The 24,271-nt window shown below is 36.9% G+C and overlaps 1 protein-coding gene across 5 annotated transcripts in view; it reads left to right on the forward strand.

Moving 5' to 3' along the window:
• Positions 1-24,271, forward strand: part of LOC5571268 — a 113,867-nt gene that overhangs the window by 43,232 nt on the left and 46,364 nt on the right. For all 5 annotated transcript variants that reach the window (XM_021840225.1, XM_021840222.1, XM_001653516.2 and 2 more), the window contains exon 2: positions 19,657-22,508. In XM_021840225.1, coding sequence (XP_021695917.1) covers positions 20,199-22,508 — 2,310 coding nt within the window. In that variant the 5' untranslated portion in view covers positions 19,657-20,198. The remainder of the gene's footprint in view (positions 1-19,656; positions 22,509-24,271) is intronic.

Below are 24,271 nucleotides of genomic sequence, written 5' to 3' on the forward strand. Positions count from 1 at the left end.
AAAGTTTCATGAAAATCTGAGACCCTTCGGCCCAAACCCGTACGGTAATAAAAAAATATCCCCTCCTGTATGAGCTGGTGTTTCTCAAGGTAGCATTTAAAGGCCATAACAATATTTTCACGTCTGACTTACCTGAGTTACCTTAGGGATGTCAAAAATCGTTGTTTGCGATTGACACAGGCCTCTCCAACAAAGAACGAAGCTTGCGTGTCATTTGGAGTAGATTGCAAAAAAGTTTGAATATTTTTAAATCCTTTGCAAAAATGTTATATTTTTTTGTAATGCTTCCAAACCTGAACTCATAATATTCCCTCCTAAACCAAAAATGAAAATGAAATCTTCAATTAGACATGTTGTCACGAGGAGAGGGGTTCCAATAAATTTCTCAGTTGAAGTTTAGTATCTAGGATTCATTATTGATGAAAATCAACTTTCAAAAATCATATCGAGAGCATTAAACTAAATGTAACAAATGTATAAGATAGTCTGACAAATGATAAGATTAATCTTCGAATAAATTTTCAGGCCAACCATATTGTATGCTATACCAAAATAGACTAGCTCTTGTAATACATCAGCTCAATTTAGTTCAAAATCAGGATGATGGTGTTTCCTAAACAAAACACCTAGATGTAAGAAATGGATTTAATGTATGAAATGATACTTATAACAAAAATAAAAAAAGTTACGCTCAATCTATAACACCGAACGGGTATATTCATTTACGTAGTATTTACTTAATGTTTGCATATTACTGCCAGAAATTTGCGATTTATATCGTAAAATAATAGCCCCAAATGAACACTCGGTTGAACGGATCAATAATTTTGGGCAGACCGCAGCAACGCAGCAATTATGCGAATCAAAATCAAACTTTCCTGATAATTTGACCATTGTCAGATTCACGACCTGCCAACGGGGTCCATTTCGTCCATTCACACCACTGGCAAATTTCAGCTGATTGAGACAGTGAACCGCTTTACCGACGTGATATGGCATAATAGCAAACCCACAGCCAAAAACCACACAGAGCTAATTTCACACAAATACAATGCGTAGCCAGGCAACAGAAACGATTCGATGATTACATTAGAGTCGGAAAGCAAAATTACATACACCGTGCCTTGGCGAGTAGAAAGTTTTTCTCTTTCATTCATCTGTGTGTATTCACGAGTCGATGCTGGGGTTGTTGTGAGTGATTGTGATCGTCATCGCACAGTGGTACCGCTCATAGGTTAAAAATTAAAAAAATTAATTGTCTTGATTTTCACTTCTATAAGTTTATGTAGGTCTTTTAGGATCTCAAGAATGTAGGAAAAATCACTTGTCGCAAATAGCATTTTAAATAACACTTTTTTTCATGTGTGAAGATTTGTGAAGTGATATTAATAACAACAACCTTCGAGAGTGTTTTTGGTAATCATTGATGATCATTGATTTGGCAATTTCTAATGAAATGTTTCATCAAATATTGTATAAGATGTTTTATGATCGTTTTTCAAAACAAATTGAATCAATGTGCATAGTCGCCGATTGTCATCGCTGTCGCTGAAGACTCGTTATGATCATCTTGGTTGGTGTGTTGTGTTGATGAATGGTTCGGAGAGACGTGAGAAATGAATGCTCCATCACTAATTGGGAGGAATCCGTCGACTCGTAGTGCGAAGCTTGATGGAGCTCGGGAGAAGCAATATTAGCCAAGACGGATGGATCAATTTGTCTTAGGTTAAGGCTCATTTGGATGTTAACAGTCGATTGAAGTAAAGTGTAATATTGTGCAATCCGGTTTATGGAACTAGTAATCATGTTTTGTTTATTTTTCATTCGTAATGAAGTGTATCTGTATGATTATTCAGCTGCAAACGATGCGTGTTGTTGATCTGGATTTGAACATGTTTCCATGGATAGTCCACGTTTCATTTCATATTTAAATACTCGGACGATTTTATAATGCAACTATGCTGTGGTTTGGTGTGTTTCTAATATTTTCAAGTGCCATTGTCATTTAAAATCCAGGGGATTAATTGTGCTAACAAGTACAAAGTGTTTATTTTTTCCCTCCAGCCAAAAATACATATATATGAAAAAATGGTTTCTACTTATTATAACAACCCTTTCATGCTTTGACCTCAGAGTTATTCTAAGGCCTCCAATGTTCTTGTAAGTTTGCATCTCAAATTGAATCGGAATAGTAAACCACAAATGTATTGCAGGATAAGTTAGCAAGATGCTATTCACAGATGGGGATTTTTTTTATTTCCGTACAAAGTGGGCCGAAGGGTCTCAGATTTTCATGAAAATTTTTCCACAGGCAGGGCTCATCAATATATGAATAAAAAAGTGAGAAATATTCAGGGTCGCCTATTTCCCGGAAAACTCAGTTGGAATTTTTTTGTTTTCCTCTGACACAACTTACTTTGAAAAATCATAACTCAAGAACGAAGCATCGCAGAAACAAAGTTTTTTTATGAAAATGAAAGCAAATTTTCTCAGGAATAAAAAAAAATAACTGGAAACAGTTTTCCACAAAACTTTCCACCGTTGAGAAAATTCGTAAAGAAAAGCCGGAAAAACTATGCTCCAACTCGTGGAAAATTTTCAAAAAAATATTTTTGAGAAAATAATTTCAAAAGCTTTAATCGCTGAAATTTTTGAAATGTACTTTTTTTCGTTTTTGAGTTATGGCCACTTTTGTGGAAAATGACCATATAAGCCTTTTCTTTGAAACCCATATTTCAATCGAAGCATCGGTAAAACAAAGAATTGAAAATTTTCTAAAACATCTGAAAAAAAAGATATGGGATTGGTTTTAATGAAGTATAAGTCGGAATGGATGATATTTTTCATGAAAAATTACACCGCCAAGAAAAACTGAAAAAAAACTGTTTCTGCCTCAATTTTTCAATACACTGAAAAGGGATTCTTTCTTTTCTATGAAACAAATAAGATTATAATTTTTTTTTTAATTTTATTTATTCAATTATTCAGTATATAACTTACATTTTCATCTTAATGCTATCTATTTTTTCAACCGGGAAGATTGTCTTTGGTTGCTAACACCAGAAGATTTTCGTTTCTTTGTATTATTTAGAACAAAGCATGCTGTATTTTCTTGGTTTTCATGTGTATCTGAGAATTCACTAGCAAAAATGCTTCGTTCGTCTTTTGGTATAAATGAATGATATTTTTTTGTTCCAGGAATTGGAACAAGGTTAGAAAATCTTTCCTGAAGAAATTTTTCAGCCTCGGAATAGTCATTTTTAGTTGCATAGATAAATTCCTAATCTTTTTTTCTTGGTCTTTCACCTTTTGCGACACAGCCCAGTCGAAAAATTGTTTGGCGTTATTAATTTCTGCTAACTTTCTAATACTAGCATCTCTAGCCATTCGCTTAATGTCAAATTTCAAGCACCACTTTTATAAAATAAAAAAATACTTGTTTATGCATTTATAGCTTGGGTGAATCCTGTTGAAACGTTGAGTGAATGAAAATTCAATAATTCGTAATACAACAGATGTTCTTCTTTTTCTTGGCATAACGTCCTCACTGGGACAGATCTTCCTTTACCATTCGTATAATTTGTAGCAGGTACGATGCCATTTGGCCGAATGCCGTTTGGCCTAATTTCGAACAAAATTATAATCAAATTGCTAGAACACTGATGTGTAGGATTCATAAGTGTGCCCCAATAATTGATCAGCTAATTAATTTGATGATTTTTTATGTGATGGGACGCCATGTTTGTGTATAAAGGAATGGTAAAATCAACTAGTTAATTCAGGACGAATTTGTGAGCTCCCCATATCGCGTCAAGACTCTAAGCTGATGGTTGATTTGTCTCTGGGTTATCAACGGTGTGCTATGGTTCAAAGTGGTTCCCGAGCAACACACATGTTATAATTGTGTATTATCAACTAATATATGACTAATTTTGGTCATATACTAGTTGATAATACACAATTATAACATGTGTGTTGCTGGGGTTTTCAAATATTTCATCAGAAATGTTTCCTTCTTTTAATCATAGGCTTTCTCCTTCTTTTGACTATAGGCTGTTCTTTTAAGAGAGAAGTATTTTTGAAAACTATTAGAATTAAGGCTTATAATACGTTCATGAAGAGTCTTACTAAAAACATCTTTTTATATCTCAAGGGCAAGATGTCATTCTCATCCAACATTAAGATTACAACGCGTGAACTGAACTCTACACCATTGCTTGCGTATTGCAGTAAACCGAATGACTCGGTGAATACTTACGTCAAGAAGCTCACTGTTTCTGTTTTGTAAAAAGAAGAATGCAAAACTCGTGGTTGAAATAATTTATTTAGTACGTTTCGAGAGATCGAAACAAACCGATGCTGCAGAAGGACGAATTAGTCGTAAACCGTTTTAGTTACTGTCGAAAGATACCTACAAACGCAATGTTGGCAATTATTACAGCCTGCAGGGAAGTGATAAATTGCTTACAATTAGGATGTTCTTCTGTCAGCAATGACTGTTTCTTAAACTAATACTAGACATAATAATTTCGGTTTTCCCAAATTGGTGTACCCCTCGCTCGCTAGCTAGCTAAACAGTTTGCGAAAAAGCCCATTTTTTGATAAATCTTGGGTATTTCTTCACGTGATATGTCCCACATTTCCTTTGGAACACATAGCAAACTTAGTGGTATCGTATAGCGAAAGGATAAAGCTTTCATTTGAAGTTTAAAAAATTTGGCGGCCATTTTTAATTTGGCCGCCATCTTTAATTTTGATAGAAAAATCGTTTTTTCACCATTAGCGCACCGCTCATTTTGCATTCTGAGATCACCATCAGAAAGCTGAGAAGAAATTGCGTAAGATAGGCTACAAAAACTAGGTGAGCAATGGTGGTTACCCTATAAAATGAACAATTTTCTAAATCATGTTCTACGATTTTGAAGCATATGGCGAGTGCAATCAATGCAAACATCATTTTTTGTACAACAAAGATAAAAGTTTTAAATCGTTGGTGTATTATTGGAGTCAGGTCAGGTATTCAGTAAGACCAAGCTGATGATCGTGGGTTCGAATCGTACCGGTCGAGAATCATTGCGTGAGGGAAATTTTCTCGACTTCCCTGTGCATAGATTATCTTCGAAGCTGCTACACTATAATACATATGCAAAGATGGTCAATTGGCAAAGAAATCTCTCAGTTAATAACTGTGGAAATTCTCATAAGAGCTCTAAGCTGGGAAACAGACTCTGTCCCTGCTGTATTATTTTATATGGTATTTTCGGCTCAAAAAATAACATAATTCGCAGAAGATTGGCTTGTTTGTTCAGGCTTTACGCAATTATGTAAGAGAAATATAAAATATGTCAAACTTATCAGACTAAACATGTAATGAAATAAATAACACCTGCACATCGCAAATATAAATGGATAGCGGAATTTGGGGCAAGTGTGCCACCTTAAGCAAATTGTTCTCTAACTATGCCCAAAGCTTATGAAATCCACCAATTTAGCCTCATGATGTTAGTTTCACATCTTTTCATAACCACTGTGCCATTTGAAAAGAAAATAATTTCCAAAAGTATTAGTTTTGGAGCTTCTCAAATATCATCCAAAATAACCTATTTTTCGACACTATGGGGCAAGTGTGCACCCCATATGGGGCAAGACGGCCATTGAATGAACATCGCATGTAATTCTAATTGTAATGAAATTTTCTTTATTTCCTATTAAAATTAATTAAAAGCAGACGCTAATCTATAATTTAAAAAATTATTTAAGTTTACCGTAATATGGTGGTGCTTTATAACAAGGTTCAAAACATGCGTAACTCTCTATTACTCATTCGAATAACTAAAATAGTTATTTTTGTCTCCATTCAATACAATTAAAGTAGAACCCTTATATTACGGCGAATATGTATAATATTACACTAGATCAGCACTAAATTACGGTAAAATATTGATGTAGATATGTAAAACGGTACTTAATAAGCCGAAAAACATGTTATTATTGAATATTTTGAGATAAAATCACTTTGGGGGGCAAACATGTCAGTTATTCCCCTACTATACCTAAGAAACCACTACCGGTGCCTCATTTCAGTTTATTATTATGATTTTGTTGATGATGTTTACATTTTTATAAATTTCACTTCGAATGTTTACCAAATAGGTGGCACACTTGCCCCAAAAAGTATACATTTCAACCAAACTGGATTTCGGATGTAAAACTAAATACTTTTTTCGTGCAAATGCCACAGTAACTTACACATTTGAATAGTTTCTCGATGTACAGTACGTTAGAAAAATCTGTTAATAATTTACCTTTTACCATGCTATTTAGAAACAACGAAATCTTATAAAAATCAACTTAAATTTGGTTGTCTTTGCAAAAGTCGATGTAAGTACGTGAAAAATAGAGCAATTTTCATCATATTTTGATCATTGTATAGTGAACTATAAAGGAACATATTGTTAAGCTCAAAGATAAAATATATATTGGAGTTTTTATCAGAAGCAGCGGTGGCACACTTGCTCCTATGGCACACTTGCCCCAAAGTCCGCTACTTACAAAAATGGATTGAACTGGACTTTAGAATGATAACAGTAACCATGATAACAATCTTGCGATAACACCGGAAATAATAATTTATAACCAACCAATTGACGCACCCTCTCGTAATGCTTTTTATATGAATTTTCTACTATTTTAATGAGCTGTTACATCTTAAGGTGAAACATCTCGGAATCCAAAGATGGCCGCATGTGCCCCTACTCGCGTTTTCAAAAGCACTAACCTGGAGAAATAGTTGAAAAATGTTTCTGAACTTCCAATTTTTAGCTTTCTCCTTTGTGCACGCCAAAATAAAAAGTGCACGATTGTTGGATGCTTTTTTCTCGCTAGAATTGTGCCTTTGAAGATTCAGTGCAATCTTTGAAGTTGATTCCAAACTGTTTCACCGTAAGGACACCCACCCACCCCCATGAACGTAATGGAATTTGTAGATGCACCCGAACAATTTGCGGTATGAGAAGAGTTTTGACACACGCAAGTTATTTTATGCCTAATGTATTTTATGCCTAACATACTTATGCCTAACGTCCTTATGCCTAACATATTTATGCCTAATGGGGTATACTCGTGACAACTCAGAGTGTTGTTTAGTTTTCTAAATTTGTGCTCTTGAACATTTGAGGGCTAATCTTATTTACACATTAGGCCGACATGCTTTCGTTCAGTTGAACTGAAAGAAAACTCAAAACATTACACAACCACAAGATACTTGCCGTTTTCAACTATCTTATTTTATAATACGTGGTGGAACATCAAATAAAATTAAATTTCATCGAAGAACTATAACAAATTAAGCCTCAAATTTAGCTCGTGGTGTCAACATCATTATTAAACATTATTAAAAAATACAGTGGGATTCCGTTTTTGGCATGCTCCATTTTTGACACCCTCCGATTTCGGCAACAAAATGGATCCGTTTTTGGCAACATTTTTGAATATTATTAAAATTTGTATTTTTTTGTAAATATTATCGTGTCTGTTGCTTTATTTATCTGAATGGCAGGTCAACTACACACCCATTACATTCCAGATCTTCATTTTCGTTGATATTCCCCCAAATCTCATTAACTACTAAGGGCTCCCGTACGCGCTTATTTACTTCAGGATGGTCATTTGTCATGCATTCGCAACGTTTCATAAGGCCATTCATCTCCTCCACAATCTCAACTAGATATCAATCATTTCTATTAATTATCCAGCCCACTTGGGTCTGCCAGTAGGTGGTACACTAAAAATTACTTTTCTCCAGTTTTGGAACAGCTTGTTTGAACAGAGCACAAGCACATTATGCAACTAAAAGTCACCTTTTTAGCTCACTGTTATTATTATGGAGTTACATACATTGCGCATGAAAAACACAACGCAGCTATAAATGAAAATACAACAATATGTCGTGCATCATAACTTTTAAGGAATTTCATAGAATATATTGCTTAATTCTAGTGAATTGCAGAAGTGGCAACATATAATCCATAAAAAAGTGAAGACTTTACTATATTGCATATTATTTTTTAAGAATTCCAATGTTCCATTCAATACCAGCACAAATGCGAACACAGTCCAAACTACAACTTATTCTCAATAATTTAAGCGTGCGATAAAAAAGATTAAAAGTATTTTAACTTTTTGTTTGTGGTATTCGTGTGCATATTAATATTTCTGCGACAACTTATAAGAGCTACGTTCCCTCTTTGTTGGAAATTCTTTAAGACGTTAGATTTTCAAGAGACGAGTTCGGTACAAGATTTTTAATCAAGGATACGGGTCTCAACATAAACAAAATGTTCCTTGCGAGCTGGAACTATGAGTTTCCTAACTGAAGCCTGGAGAATGCTTAGGAGATTCTTAGTCCTTAAGGGACTTCTCAGAAGTTTTAACGGATTCTTGAGAATGTTTGCAGATTCCTAGCGGACTCTTGGGGTTTTTGTGGGATCCTGAGAATGTATAGTTGGTTATTAGGGATTAAGTCCGAAATTTGGTGATTCCTAATTAACTTTTAAGATTTCTAGGGCATCCTGGTAATTCCTAGCGGGAAAATGTGAATTTGTGGTGGTATTTTTAATATTTCTGGCGAAATCTTGTAGATTTTGAAAAGGTTTCCAGAGGAATTTGAGGAGTGCTAGTGGTAACCTGAAAATAAAAAACATTTGAAAATTTTCCTTGGAGACTTGAGAATTTTCGGCAATATAGCAGCAATATTCTTAGCAAGATGCTTCAGAACCTTAGCGTTTTCCTGTAGATTACTTACGAGCACCTGAAGATTCCTATCAGGTTCTTGAGGTTCCATAACATGGATATATGTAAATATATGTTTATATGTTTAGCTAAATAAAAACTCACTTCAAGTAAAAATAATAAAAGTTCTATGTGTATTCTACAAAATTACGAGTCGCATATATGGATCATGAGATGTAGTTGTTTATGTTTGGTCTTTTGACTGCAGTCAATCATTTATTATGCAATGCTTTACTTTATCAGAAACATTAATTAGGAAGGTATTCTAAACTTACCGAATTTTGTAAAATTTTACGTCAAAGCCTAAAGTTGAACTGATTTTTGTTTTATAATACCCAGGGCTTTTGATTTGTACTTAAAAACGTCTTTGTATGAATACAGTAGAGTAAAGTGGGGCAAAAGTTCGAGTGGGGTAAAAGTTTCTTTTTAAGATTTCTAGCTCAATTCAAAACAAATCTTATAAATGTCATGGTGGTTTGAATGCTATTCAAGTAATAGACTTTCACTCCAAATATCATAAAAATCGATTGAGATTTGGAAAAGTTATGGATATTTGTTGTTTTTCGACGTGAATATTGTAATTTTTGGTCAAACTTTCGTTGCAGGTAACCAATTGAAGATAAAATCTTTTTCAATATTTTATGTAAGGGCGTTTCTAGGCCTATCATAAGGTTGCTTTGAGGTGTATTAGTTTTTGCGTAAATGCTTGAAAACAATTTTTGGCCCATAGTGGGGCAAAAGTTCGAATCAGCGGGACAAAAGTTCGACCCATGCATAAAATCACGGAAAAATTAGCATTTTGCCTAAAATCCACATATTATCTTCAAATTTAGTTAAATTTGTCTGATCGTGTGAAAATTGACACCAAAATTTTACATTTCCACTTAGTTTTGCGAAAAACTTCTTTTTTTGAGTATATTACAATTAACTCGGTTTTGGGCAATTTTTTGATGAAAATTTAGTGTGTATTTTTCGGCAAACTTAAGTTTACGGCTGGTGTAAGGCATGCCTGTCATAAAAGGATCGATATTTTATGTTTTAGCCAGCGAACTTTTGTCCCACACTAGATTCGAACTCTTGCCCCACCGGTGGGGCAAAAGTTCGAATAAGACAATCAATTTTGAAACTGTTATAACTAAAAATGAATAAATATTTTGACACAAGTTTGTTCAGCAAAATTATAGCCAATATGTTGAAGGTTCACTGTATGGTATATGTTTTGCTTTAATCGCTATTGTTTTCCTGGAAGCTTTGATTATACCACTAAGGTCGAACTTTTGCCCCACCTTACTCTAACACATTTAATTTTTTTCGTATTCTTACACAGTTTTAGGAAAATGTTCAGTTCTTGTATAAAAGCCCCTTTTGCGATTATTAATTTTACATGGCCCACTCATACAAATAGTGTACATAAAGCTTCTAAAAATCATTGAAGACGTTGAGGCGTAAAAAGCTTGGATGTAGAACGTTTGCCACAATTAACATTTCGGCGCTATAGATCCATAGCATAGTACAATATTACGGAAAACTGCTTCGAAGTGAACCGTTCAGAAGTTTTTATGCCATATGGTTCAATAAGGATGATGTAATAACATTCTAATGATGTTTTCAAAACCAGTAGTTGAAAAATAAAATTTAAAATAAGGGTTCCGATTTTGGCACGGTTCCGTTCTTGGCAACTGAAAATTTCGACTTTGTTGCCAAAAACGGAATCCCACTGTACTTTCATTTAACTCAGATTTTTTTCTTCGAGAACTACCCTAATTTTGGTTAAAACTTCGTAGATAACAGATAGATTGAAAAATAATCTACTCGTAAAAATTTTATCATATATTTCGTATGAGACGGATTTAAATAAAAAATTACACGTCGCTAATTCAGTATGAAAGAATATAAAGTAAAACATTTGAAATTTGTCCAATTTAATATTTTCAAACAATTAAGGTGTGCTTTTTCAAAATTCTTTAAATTCTTATCCTCGTTAAAAACAATCTTAGGTACATGAAACTTCGATTACAATCCCACCCAAGAGCTCAACTAATCAAAAAAGCATATCTTCTTGGATTAGAATCACTCAAGATTAAGGTTTTCACAGATTGTAGAACGGCTAAAAAGCTCACCTATTGTTGAGTAGTCCTTACATTCCTTAAAGCGTCCTCGACAATTTAAGCCGTTCATCCAACACCATCCAACTTAACAATTTTTATTGTAATTACGCGTGTCAAAAAGTTTTAATTTCAAACGGAGTCGCGATAAAGAACAAGTGCTCTGCGCAATAATGTAATTATGAAAATGCACCACGAGCCATAAAATGTAAAAACCGCTACCTAAAAATGACTGTCTAATACATTAAACATCTATTTGCGTTACATATTTCAAAGTAATATGACTATCATTGGATGTCTACTGCTGCATAGAGTGAATATAAATTAAGGTAGAACCTGTAGATGGCCTCCCATATAATTTCAAACGTATTTTCAACGGCCTTCAAGTTGTTATTAATAGTCTGTTCAGGATTTGATGTACAGTCTACAAGTGTTTCGATCGCCTTAGCGGCAATTAAAAAAATACACTTTCGTTTCTTGTTTCTTTTGCGAGATTTTTGCCTTCAAAATTTTTGGTTTGGTGGCTTGGTTGGCTAACTCGATGGTCACTTGCTTCGAAGTTGCACTGATTTTGTATTCTGTAACAACTCGATATCTCTTTAACTCACAAATCCCTGTAATATCGAGTTGTGGAGAGTTGACTGTATCTTAATTAGAAACGACCTTCAATTTAAGTACTACTTTGTGCAGCGTTCAAACAATTCCGCGTAACTGAATGAAAATATTTCCGACGTATGTGCACTTCACGATTTCAAATTAGATCACACATTGTATCCTCGTCCTCCCCCCCTCTGACCAATTTATACGTTACTACGAGGCAAACTTCTTCTTCAAAGTAGGTCTGTTTGTCTAGTACAACGTAAAAAAAAACATTACACGCGTGCTACTTATGCCCCGTCGTACATCCTGTTCTTTCTCGTTTTTTTTTATCTTTTCCATTTCAACGGCACTGCATCCGAGATGGGTAGATGAAAGCGCCTCGGCTACTAGCAAACATCTATACATCTCTATAGGGGAACTAGGTGTAAAATGATCCGTCAGGATAAAACCAGGCATATAACTGCACAGTATCGGTTGCGTTCATAAGAATTCGGAATGAAGCTGTTATACTCAGCTGTTTTGAAAATCGATCACTATGGTTTTATTTCTTTGAAATAAAGTTTCTTAGATAAGATTACCTGAACCCAATGAGTTTTTTCAATAATCGCGAGTTTACGGCTTCCCTGTATGTCCAACTAGAATAACGTTTTTTACGAAATTCACATTTCTAATTGAGTTGTTTCTTATGGGGCGCATACTACCCCGTCTTCCCTTACATTTTACTTATCCGCACAGCCAGAGCTGCATGCGCGCTCGTTAAATTAACCTGCGAAGCAACTTACGTTTCACGTTGGATGATAACTAGACTCCAGTCGCCGCAGTGATGCAGAGGGAAAGAAAAAGACCTTCCCGAGACCTGCATGCGACACAACACGGACACGAAAACTGGCGGCAGATAAGCTGTCCTCTAAATATGTAGGCAAACGCATCTATGACAGCGCACCGCTAAAGTGCTACTTTTTTTTGCAGTAAGTTATGTGCAAAACACGGCGTAATTTGCCTGTTTCGCTGGCACAAAAGCCAGATTCAATAACCAGATTTTGTCCAACCGAAGGTTGCCGGAACCGTTATGATATCCGCATTTTAGCTTATCACAGATATCCGCATCCCGTCCCGTCCGATGGAAAAACTGGGGCAGCTTGATGCGAGATCATGAGATCGTAAGATTGAGACGTAAGAGGCGACTGGTGAGTGTGCTAATGTACAGTGCAAACAAGTGAAAATAGTTTCTGGATGTGTTAAAGCACTATGTGTGGAGGTGGGTGTGGGCGAAAGAGCAGTAATGGATACGTACGAGGAAAACATCCGATGAAGCTCTACGTATACATTATTGGACAAAACATTTGCAACTTTTTCGATTTTCCATGCAAAATGGTCAACTTTGGAGGCTTAAATCTCTGTTATTTATAGACCGATTTGAATGGAATATTCAGTTGAAGGAAAAGCTTTATGATGCAAGTGTGCTGAAGACAGTTATCGTGTAAAGCTTTCCTATTTTCAGGTAAATCGTGTATAATTTTTTGGCAAAAAATTCACTTCAATCAACCCTCTAGTACTTTTTTTTATCTTTATTAACGAGATTTTTAGCCCTGGGCGAGTTCATCTCGGGACCAACGGCTTTACTTCCCTTCCGAAGGAAGTCGTCACTTTAACTTTTTATGTCATAAGTGACTATGTCGGGGATGGGATTCGATCCCAGGTCCTCGGCGTGAGAGACCGCTACTACTTTTGAACACGTGATTGAAAAAATCGTTCAAAAATATATGTTTAAATTCAAGTTATGCCTGACGTGCTGAAACAACTGAGGCTTTGATCTCCAAAGTTGACCATTTTGCATGGAAAATCGAAAAAGTTGCTAATGTTTTGTCCAATATGAAATTCCAATCAATGCATTGCAATGCTAAATCTATCCATATCTAGAATTGAGTGAACTCGTACAAACGTACAACTATCAAGATAATTCTTTCAAATATTATAACTCTTTGAGCAAGAAATCTCAACAAAAGTAGATTTGAGAATTGTATCTTTTAATTGGTTGGTGCTCAAGTTTCTAGAAAACTTACCCTAGCCATTCGAAATACCAAAATATTTGCATTATTTGCTGTAATTATGGAACTTATCTATTTGATGACATATCTGCATCAAAATACCATCTGGAAAATCAGAATTGATGGAGTTCTTATCCTATATTTAGAACAATAAAATATCATCTAGTTCGGTCTGTCTGAACACTGACCAATGATACCCTAATCGCTTGTCTTTCGACAGAATCAGTGGTAAAGCGCTCGTCTAGCATACAAGATTCGTGGAATTTTTCATAATTTTATTGTCCATTTTTACACATGCGCAATGAGTTAATTATCGCGTTATGAACCATAAGGGCCTAACTGCAGTGTTTAATTTCTCTTCATCGATTTTTTCTTTGACTAATTAATTAACTGTTTTTGCCTGCAATTTTACATTAGCGTTAGCGTTAGCGTTAGCGTAGTTACGGTATACTTCGTAGATTGGATACTAGCAACATTCATGTTTCTTTTTAATAATCTCATCCTGACTACTTTCAAGAACAAGGCAGGGGAGTATACCTTGTTCAAATCATAAACAAGAATACTAAAAGCATGAATATCGCTATTCCCGGCCACGCCCATCTTTACCGTAACTTGGGATAGGGGAGGGAAATGTTGATGTAGCACTTACTTAATGAGAGGCCACCGACTCAGCGACACCCTCATAAGTGCTACGGAGTTGGAGGTTGGGGAAGGTATATTGTCAGGATTCGCCTAGAAAGCTGGCGATAGATCGTAAATATTTGTTGTTTAAGCGTTTTCAAATTAATCTTTTGAATGCCGGCAATCAAAAGAGAAAACAATAGCTTATTTATAGTATAAATAGTATTTCGCGAATTGTCGATTGTGCAGTATTATTTTTGCTCAATAACCAGTAAAAAGCAAAACCGATCCCTCCAGGGTCATCGGATTGTATAAAATAACGATACGCGTAAAAAAAACACGCCTATTGAAAAACTGTACTGTGCCCATTGAAAAACTGTACTGGGTGGTACTGTACTTTAAGATAATCGAAAAACGAAAGGAAGCGCGTTCGAACTAAACACCTTAGGATAACACAGTCGGTTTTTCTGCTCAAAATTATACGAAAAGCAGAATCGATCCCTCCAGGGTCATCGAACGGTTAAAAAGCATCCACAAGCGATTGTTAGTTGCGTAACACCCGCCCGGACAGAATGCGCAATCTGAACATAATTATCAAACTCCGAAAATAACATTTTCCGTTCAAGAAACGATCAGAAGTTCCACGACGCGGACAAAAACGATCCGAGCCTAAAAGAAAAAGTATCATACTGGAACAAACTCACCGGATTGATTCTCTAAATTTATGTGCTGCCTGTCACTTCCGGATGGTTCGGTGAACTTAGGGCAGCCAAAAACCAACAGTACTGAGGACACAAATCAAACAAATCACTTTTTCATTTTTCACTTTTCACTATTCCATTTCTGAATGTAAAAACTGTCCTGCTTGGGCTTCACGAAGCACTACCCAGTAAGACGCACCAAAACAGGAAAAAAAAATCTCCGGCGACGAAAACATGCGCGAAACCGTGAGCTAAATCTATCGGACGACGCAAAACCGAACTGTCCTGCTTGGGCTTCACGGAGCACTACCGTTTTTGCCTGCAATTTTACATTTAGTAAAAAGTACACATTATGCTTCGCCATGCTGCATCGCAAACTGTTATGAAAATCTATTGAGTTTTGTGTATTAGAACAAAATCGATCGCTGTATGGTGCAGAACCATCTGATCTAAGGTTTTGAAAATTTTTAATAGTTGACAAAATTTATTTCCACATAGTATCTTAACGTTTTCTGAGCACAGCAGTATTTTTTTGAAGTTTTTCGCACCCCTAAATCGCGGAAAAATAATTAAGCTTCACTCATTTAAAGACGGATAACATAATGACAGCTCGGTTTTTATCGCAAATTTGTGTGATTTTGAAATATCATGCACAGTTGGTTAACAAACTGAAAAGGAGGCCTTGATGCGAAAATTATTCGGTTGCGTTGACACCACGGAGCAGTGCTGGCAGCAGCACTCTGATTTTTTTACTGAGAAGTGACCCCAAACTTTTTGACGATTTTACGATGGGATAATAAGTTTGTGCTTACATTGCAGTCCTAACGTGTTTGGAACATTTGTCAACATTTCTCCATAATAATTTCCATATAAACCTACATCGTCTTTGGGCCACCTTTAAAGCACCATTTAGGAGCGGAATTAAAAGGTACACGGTACTCCATCTACTTTAAAGTTTCTCTACACCACCTAGAAAGCTGAAAATTTCAAAGAACACTATTTTTATGGTAACGATGGTAAGGAAGATATGCAAGATTAGATTTTCAAACCTTTTAAAATTTTTGAATCACCCTATCATAACATAGATTCCATCTTTTAACTAGTTCGTTTATTTGAGGCTCAATAGCGTTTAACGCTTTACGAAGCCGAAATTCATGTTTTGTTTTATTTATAATTAATTTGCTTTTTCAGTACCGCAACTTTGGAAGAAATTTATCGTTTTTCAGATCTGTTTTGTATAATGTTTTCAGTGTCAACCAAACGAGTGCAACTGTGTGCAGACATTTTCTAACAAATGTGATATTAGTGCTAAACTGTGCATCGCTGTAATAATAAATCGGGGAATCCCTTTTTAGGGCGGAATCGATTGTTAATCTTGAAATCAACACAACATAGGCAACAAACAATTTAGGCTTCCCGAATTCGAGTACACATGCTCAAATTCTTAAAACTGCAATTTTTATGAATGTAAAGAACAAACAATTTTCAAAAATACTTAAAACTACCGAAAACCATATTTCGATACGTTGGATCAGAAAAAGAAAAAGAAGAAACCGTCTTGGTAAATGACTCAAATTTCAATCCTGAGAAAAAAACAAAGAAAATTACGGCAGTAAAGATCAAATAAGATATGATATCTCAACTAAAAATATATATAAAATTTCAAAGTACTATGAAATTTACTTACAAGAATATCACGGACAGATGTAGGAGGGGTTCGATATAAAGTTTCCAAACTTATAATACTTCTACTAATTAACTACTAACTACTACTTCAAACTAACTAATACTTCTGGGTACCGTAAATTTGGTGCACACAAAAACCATATGATTAATATCTTCAGAAAATAAATCTACACAAAAATCACATAAATTTGAATCCTTTATATCTATGCGATATAAATAGCTGTTGCGTACATAATGGTTCGACATTATTCGTAAAAAAGTGCAAATCAAATTTCTATTTGCGGATATATATTTAAACCATGGGAATTTATCAACAAACGGACAAATAGAATAACATCAACTTCCTTTAACGCTTGAATTCCAAAAATTCCAATTATCCATGCAATATACGAATTTCTCAATATGTAATAGAATTTTGGTTCTTTCAACAAATTTAGTAAATTGATTCGAATTTTGACATAATCTGCTTAGGGGATATATTTTAAGCTTCCTCACAAACTTTCAAACTGTCACAACGCCCAAATCCTTGTTTGGAACTAGAAGTTTATGGATGTCTGACAATACAACATCTAACATGATTCTAGAATTTCACAGCACACAAAATTAGTACGGCCAAGGTACTCGTGGAGATTCGAGATTAAGCAGATTCCCACTTCATATTGATTTCAGTGGCAGCATCCGTTTACTCTACTTTAAATATATCAACTCTCCAGTTGTCACGAGGTATACCACCGTAAGAGCCACCACGCTGAAGCTGTGTACGACAAGCGAGGTTTTTCTAAAAGTGTTGTACAAAATACAACAACGCGACTACTGAAAAGTTAATAGGGTAATTTACGGCTTCGACTATTATTGGCAATTAAAATTAAAACGTCAAATTCACATATTCTCTATCGAAACACAGAAATAAAAACATTCAATTGATTCTTTGTTTGTCAGCTTTCCGCTGATATGATTCCCGAGTCTGAACAAACATTTTCGCCTGAGATGTCATCATTTCAATACGACAATGCGGCTGATTTGGAGCTGCTGAACAGATTTCCCTGCATTTGTTATGGTCTTCTTGTCGGCAGAATGTCACACTGATTTGTTCGAAACGTTGTAAGTCTGTCGGTGTGAATCGATAGAGGATTGAGTATCGCTTAAATGTTAACAATCAAACACTTATTTTATTTGCTTATGCCCGAGAAAATTACAGAAGAAGCGCGGCATCGACTTAGACTGCCGATAATGCGTAAACTCCCCTATATACGAACGTGTTATGATAGTGTCGTTCCAAAGTACGCAAGCTCTCCTTATTGCGCCTTCTAACGCTATGTTGAACAATAGGTTTGAAAGTGCATAGCCCTGCTTCAATCCGTCTAAGATTGCTAAGTGTGTGGATATGTCATCCGAAACCCGTATACATGATTTCGATCCTTCCAATGATGCTCGAATCAGTCTAATCTGCTTCGCGGGAAAAGCATGTTCCTTGGTGTTTTGCCACAACTCATTTATTTTCATTGAATCGTAGGCCGCCTTAAAATCAATGAATAGATTGAGTTTGCAAGTTGTACTCCCAGAATTTATCGAGGATCTGTCGCAGGGTAAACATTCGATCTAAGGTCGATCAGTCCTAACGAAAACCAGCTTGGTATTCGCCGACGCAGGACTCTTCAAACGGTCTTAATCTGCTAAACAGAACACGTGGCATTATTTTGTATGCGGAATTAAGGAACGTTATTCCTCTTCCTCTATGCCCTTTTTTGAGAAGAGGGCGAATGAAACCATCCAATTATATAATAAGTTTATCATATTAAGATGTACAGGGTGTCCGCATATTATCTGTACAAACTTTGAAGACATGGCTCTATACAATCAAGCATAATAAAATCAATATTCTTGCATGGTTTTAACCATTGGCTTATTATATTCTTTGTTTGACATATTTCCGATTTCAAATAATTGCAAAACCAACCCAAATGTATTGAGGTGTCTTAAAGGGAGCTGTTTTCCGAGCTTTATGACGGAAGAGAAATGTCCATAGAACTCACTGGATTTGAACCGTACAATTTTCTATTTCCAGTCTGACTTGAAGCCACTAACCTGCAGATTACTTCAAATAATAATGAATCATTTGGATTCATCTCTTTTAGGTTTTAGGGATAACACATCTCCAGTATGACTAGCGGCCCTCAGGAAAAACGTCTCCGAAAAATTTAAATTTGCCTATCTTAGTAACAAGCAATCATTTCGGAATTTTTTAAATTTGTATTTTGTGTTAACATATAGATGTATTATAAAAGGTACATGGACATTAACTTTTCATTGTTTTCAATGCAAGATCATCTTTCAAATATTTTGCTGTTCGGATAATTTGCGGACACCCTGTAATAATCTATCATTGTTATAAATTAGACATGGCAAAATTTATAAATAATGTGTCGTAACAAGATTATATTAAAATATGTAACAATCATTTTTATAACATATCAAGAGTTGTAACACATCTTGTTACAATTGATTCAGCATGTTTACTTTGTTTATTATTGTAACAGAATTATGTCAATGGTAGTTATGATAATAAGGCATGATATAATGCGCCAAAGATTTAGAGGAAATATGGAAAGAAGTCCTCGGTAGAAACAGTTGAACAAATCTTGGATTGAAAAAGTTTTTACTAATAGTCCGCTAAGAATCATACTAGCACTCTGTGACCAAAGATCACGAACTTCCACCATGGTTCTTTCCAATCTCCCAGAAAAACTACGATAATCTTGCAAGGAATTCGCTTCTAAGGTTCTCGTAAAATGTTTGCCAAGGAATCGGTCGAAAATCTTCTTACGTCTCGACTAGGACAGTCTTCAGCTTAGTGTTCTTAGTTCACTTGCATAGTAATTCACTTAGAACTTTCTTTGTCAATATTGCTAAATCTTGAATATAAAATGCTATTTTTCGTACCATATTATATTCCCTAATTTATGTCAATCGTAAAATAATTACAATTATCGGATGTAAACCGGGCAAACATACGCAATTCTTTGTTCTCCAGTTTAGAAGCATGCACAATAATTTTAGTATTTCAATGTTTTAATTTTGTTTTCATTTCCTTTTTTTTTCTTCTAGACATCCTGGACTAACAACCCTCCGTCTTCTTCCCACCATCCACATCGTTAGTCGTTCCAATGAAGTCTTCAGAGGATGATCACCGGCTATCCTGGCAGCAGCACCAGAAGCAATCACGAAAGACAAAGCACATTCAGTCTGAACGAACCGCCAATTATCGCCGTCTCAGCCTGTAGCACAACCATCACCACCGAGTCAGATTATCGACGTCTGCTTCATCGTCATCTTGTTGTCGCCCTCAGGAGGGGACCCACACCGGAAAAGATCCGACCTCACAGCGAAGCAACAACCAACGAAGATTGCCATCAAAGCCAAACCCAAGATACACACATAATCACAGAAATTAGCGTCGCGCAACGATTTCAGTATGAAATTGCCTCACAATAGAATCATCGTTTAACGGATATCATTAAGCAAAACGAAAACGAGAGTGGGAGCGGAATCAGCTGATTGAAAGCGAAAACAATTCACGACAAAACCAAAAGCGCAACGAACGCGCCGAGGTAAATTTGCGAACAAGCGAAACGAAACCGAAATTTGAAATGTCATTCAAACGATCGAGTCCCACTAGTAGTAGCAGCGCCGTGGCCATGCTAATCCATCAGACGTACATTTGCGGCCTGATCGGTCTACTGGTGGCGTCACAGCTGTCTCACGCGACTACGCCTTGCAGCAACTCAGAAGACTGTACAAACGAAAGCCTAGCCACTAGCACTAGCAGTAAATCTAGGAGATCGGCGTCACCTATACTGAATGACGTCGGAACGAGAAACAAAGACTTTCTACTTTTCGAAAACAATAAAGTTGATCAGGATGTGGCACCGGCAACGAAGCAACGAAGCGGGAAGGACCTGCTCGATGATTCGTTCCAATTCAGTAAGAATATGGCGATGAACTTAACCGGTTCGTCCCCCAATGCTCCACCCTTCATAGTGGCGAACAACATCAACGGACGACAAAACGCGAACCCGGATATTCAGGATATTATCACGGGCATCGTGAAGCTGTTGAACGGGAATGTTAACGTACATGCCAATACGCAACCAACTAGGAGGCATTCGGCCACTAGAATCAACAACCGAGGTCCTCCAAGAATATCAGAGGCTCAACCAGTTCCGAACGAATTCGAAGGAGATTTGAACACACCTCCGACTTCGTCGCGGCCTCCTTATAACTTCGAGCGACCACAGACACCGGTAAGACCGTTCCTCACGGGTGTACCTATTCCGGAGCAGATTGTGCCTTCGATGCAACAAACCAACCGACCTGGATTTGTATCACAAAATCGACCGCCATGGCAACGGCCTAAGCCAAGACCTCCAATATCACCTAACCGAAGACCTATGCCTCCGTACAAGCCTTATCCAACAAACATAGACTTTGTGAAACCGGAGCCCGATCATTCCCCGATAACTGTTGCCCCAAGCGAGAGCAATTCAATTAGTGAAACTACCGAAAAGCTCCTGGTAACCGATGATCCGGAAACCAAGCCATCCGTAACAACAACTACTGAGAATGAAGTACATGAAATTACCACTGATCCTCCCGTTCAAGAACACAAAGAACCAGAGAAACCGGTTAAAAAGGTTGACAAACCCAATGCTAAACCTCCTATGACAGAAGTTCAATACACAATTGAACCTGCTGGAGTAGACTCATCTTCAGATCATGATCCTACTTCGTCGGAACCATTCCACACCGAAGTTCCAAGCGTCTACGAAATTAACTCTATCGAGTATCTCCCTTCAACTTCAGAACCAACTGCCAGTGTGTCACTAGAGCCATCTACAAGTGAATCATCTACTCCCACTGAGTTGATTATGCCAACGAAAACTCTCACTCCTGCCACCATGATCTCAACTTCTACCGGTACAACAGAAAATACATCCACTTCTACTTCAACTTCCTCCATGGTTATCAATAAGTCGGAGTCAACCAGCAGTTCTTCGATTCCAACACCTTCCCTACCTCCACCGGTGTCTTCCACCACAACTGACTATCGTTTCCATCCCCGTCCCGGTCTAGTCCTAGACGATCCGGACTTCAAACCAGGTGGCAAAAAACCGATCATTCGAACCCAAAATCACTATCAACCGCAACCGGAGATTCACCAATCTACCGGACTGAACCTTCCCAACTACGGCGAAATATTCGATGTGACACTGTCCGCCATCCAGGGTCCGGCTGGTTCCGGCTCGCAACAAACAATCAAAATCAATCCTTACCGACCGCAGAACGTCCAACCGGATGACGACGCCAGCATTATACTCACCGCCAGTGGCGACGAAGGTTTCGTATCGATCGACGGCAAACGATCCTACATCGATTTGTTTGGCGATTCGAAAACTCTAGCACCGACTACGACCAACGAAGTGGTTCGACCAACTCTTGCACCGGGAGTAACTGGAACGGGCTACGCCGTGGCCGAGACAGAACCTCCCCAGCCACAGGCTCCTGTTGCAGTACCTCAGCAGCCTCCACCACCACCTCCTCCTCCATCGATCCCGCAACCTCCGGCCACTCAACAGTCTCCCGGAGCACACCGTCCGCTTCATCACCGACCAAAATATCCACTTCCGCCGGTACGGATCGATACCTGTATCGTTGGAGATGACTCCACGTGTGACCAAGCGCAGAACGAGCGCTGCAAAACGGAGAACGGGGTGTCCAGTTGCCACTGTCGGCCAGGGTACGCCCGGAGGAAACACCGGGAACCATGCCGGCGGATAGTGTCGTTGATGCTGTCGATGCGGGTAGACAAGATCTACGAGCGACGAATCCAGTGGGACAATGTCCTAGCCAGTCGAGACAGCGAGAAATTCCAACAGCTGAGCTACGAAGCTGTCCGGGCGGTAAGTGACCTCTATTTGATTAATGTTCAAAATTAGGGTGATTTTCAGTCGATGGTCTGGATCATTTTCAGTGCTTTCGAGTGGTTAGGATGATTGCGACTAATTGGATACCTTGTTTTCCTACGGGGTATCAGTCCACGTCGAGAAACCTCATTATTGGGCATTAATTATTGACTGCCCAACCCAATCCGATGAGAAATTCCCAAAAATCATAGATAACAATTCATAACACATTCGCATTAGGCAGTTGCGGTGCTAGGGAAGGGGCCTATTGGATATTCACTTTTGAGATATGTCACTCGTTTCTGCAGGGCTGGTAGCAACAGGAATTAAAAAGAGCCCAAGCAGGTATTGAGAAAACAAAACGAAACCTAACAAGAACCAGAAGATAATAGTTGGATGTCTCATAGGATCGGACCAAACATTTCTCTAAAAATGTTGTTTTTTTTTTAATCCTCGTGACGTTACGGCAACTAATACTGCTCGTATTACAGTATGCATTTTTTTTATGATTATCTCTGGTCAGTGAATCAAATTATCTTAGGAAAAGACGCGAAACAACAACAAAGCACAATCGTTTGTCCCAACTTTTGCAGATTGGATTACAATCTCAAGAAAAAAAAATGCCATGACAAACACAGGAGGCAAAATTTTTGCAACCTTTTCATCTAGCGATTCGATGATTTAAAAACAAAATAAAAATTTGTTTATAGTTGTTATTAGATAATGTAGCTATATTTACAAACATGGAGGAAGTTCTCGAAAACTGGAATGCAAAGTCTAGAAAATCGCAACGCGCGCAATGAACGATGATTGTCACATTTTGTTTAAGTTGTGATAAGATAATTGTTGCGGAATAAAATTGTTAATGCATTTCGCGCCAACTTGAATAGATGTTTACAGTACCCCCTAAGATTTCAATTATATTTTCTGGTTGTGTGGGTCTTGACTAAGTAAGCCAATTTGCATACTTTATTATTCCAAAATGTATCTGGACTACCTTTGAAAACAGCCTTACTCTCTTAGAAAACTATACAAAATTGGATATGAGACCTTATAAAAAAATAATTGCTTAGTTGTTTTATTCTACCGTCGTTGGGGATGACAATGGGTCAAAAAGGGATATGTGCGATTTATTTTTTGAATAACTATCGCAATTTAACTCCAATAAACTTCAAATTTGGTGTGTATGTACTTTGATGGTACATTAACAACTGTTCAAAAAATTAAAGACAAATATTTATTCACAGCGGCACCATAAATTAATGAAAAATGACCCAATCTCACCCCATAGAGGGGGTGACATTGGGTCACTGTAATTTAAATAACTTGTTTTTGAGAATATGGTTTCAAAACCATTCACAACTGAAAAATATTGATAAAAACGATGCAAACTAGACAAAAAAAATATCTAAGATGTTTCACAAGTATGATAAATCCACTTAAAAGAAAGATTATACAGAAAATTGAAGAGCTATGAGAAAAAATATGTAAACCCAACATTTATCGTCAAGTTTACATACATTTTCTTGGTTTTTCCCTCAAATTGTCTTCAAAGTCTCATCCTCATTGCTATAGAGCCCATTCAGTTTCCCCAAAGGTGTACTGAAACAGTGATTATTTCAAACCTTCGCAAATAGTTAAATTTCGGTGCGACATTCCACGATCAATAAATTTTAGGCAGAAGTTGACGTCATAATCCCAGTATTTCAGCGACCCAATTCATTTGTACTTCCGTGAGATGTTTCTATAATGTGAAAACA

Source organism: Aedes aegypti, chromosome 2 (genome assembly GCF_002204515.2).
Source record: "Aedes aegypti strain LVP_AGWG chromosome 2, AaegL5.0 Primary Assembly, whole genome shotgun sequence".
Lineage (NCBI taxonomy): Eukaryota > Metazoa > Arthropoda > Insecta > Diptera > Culicidae > Aedes > Aedes aegypti.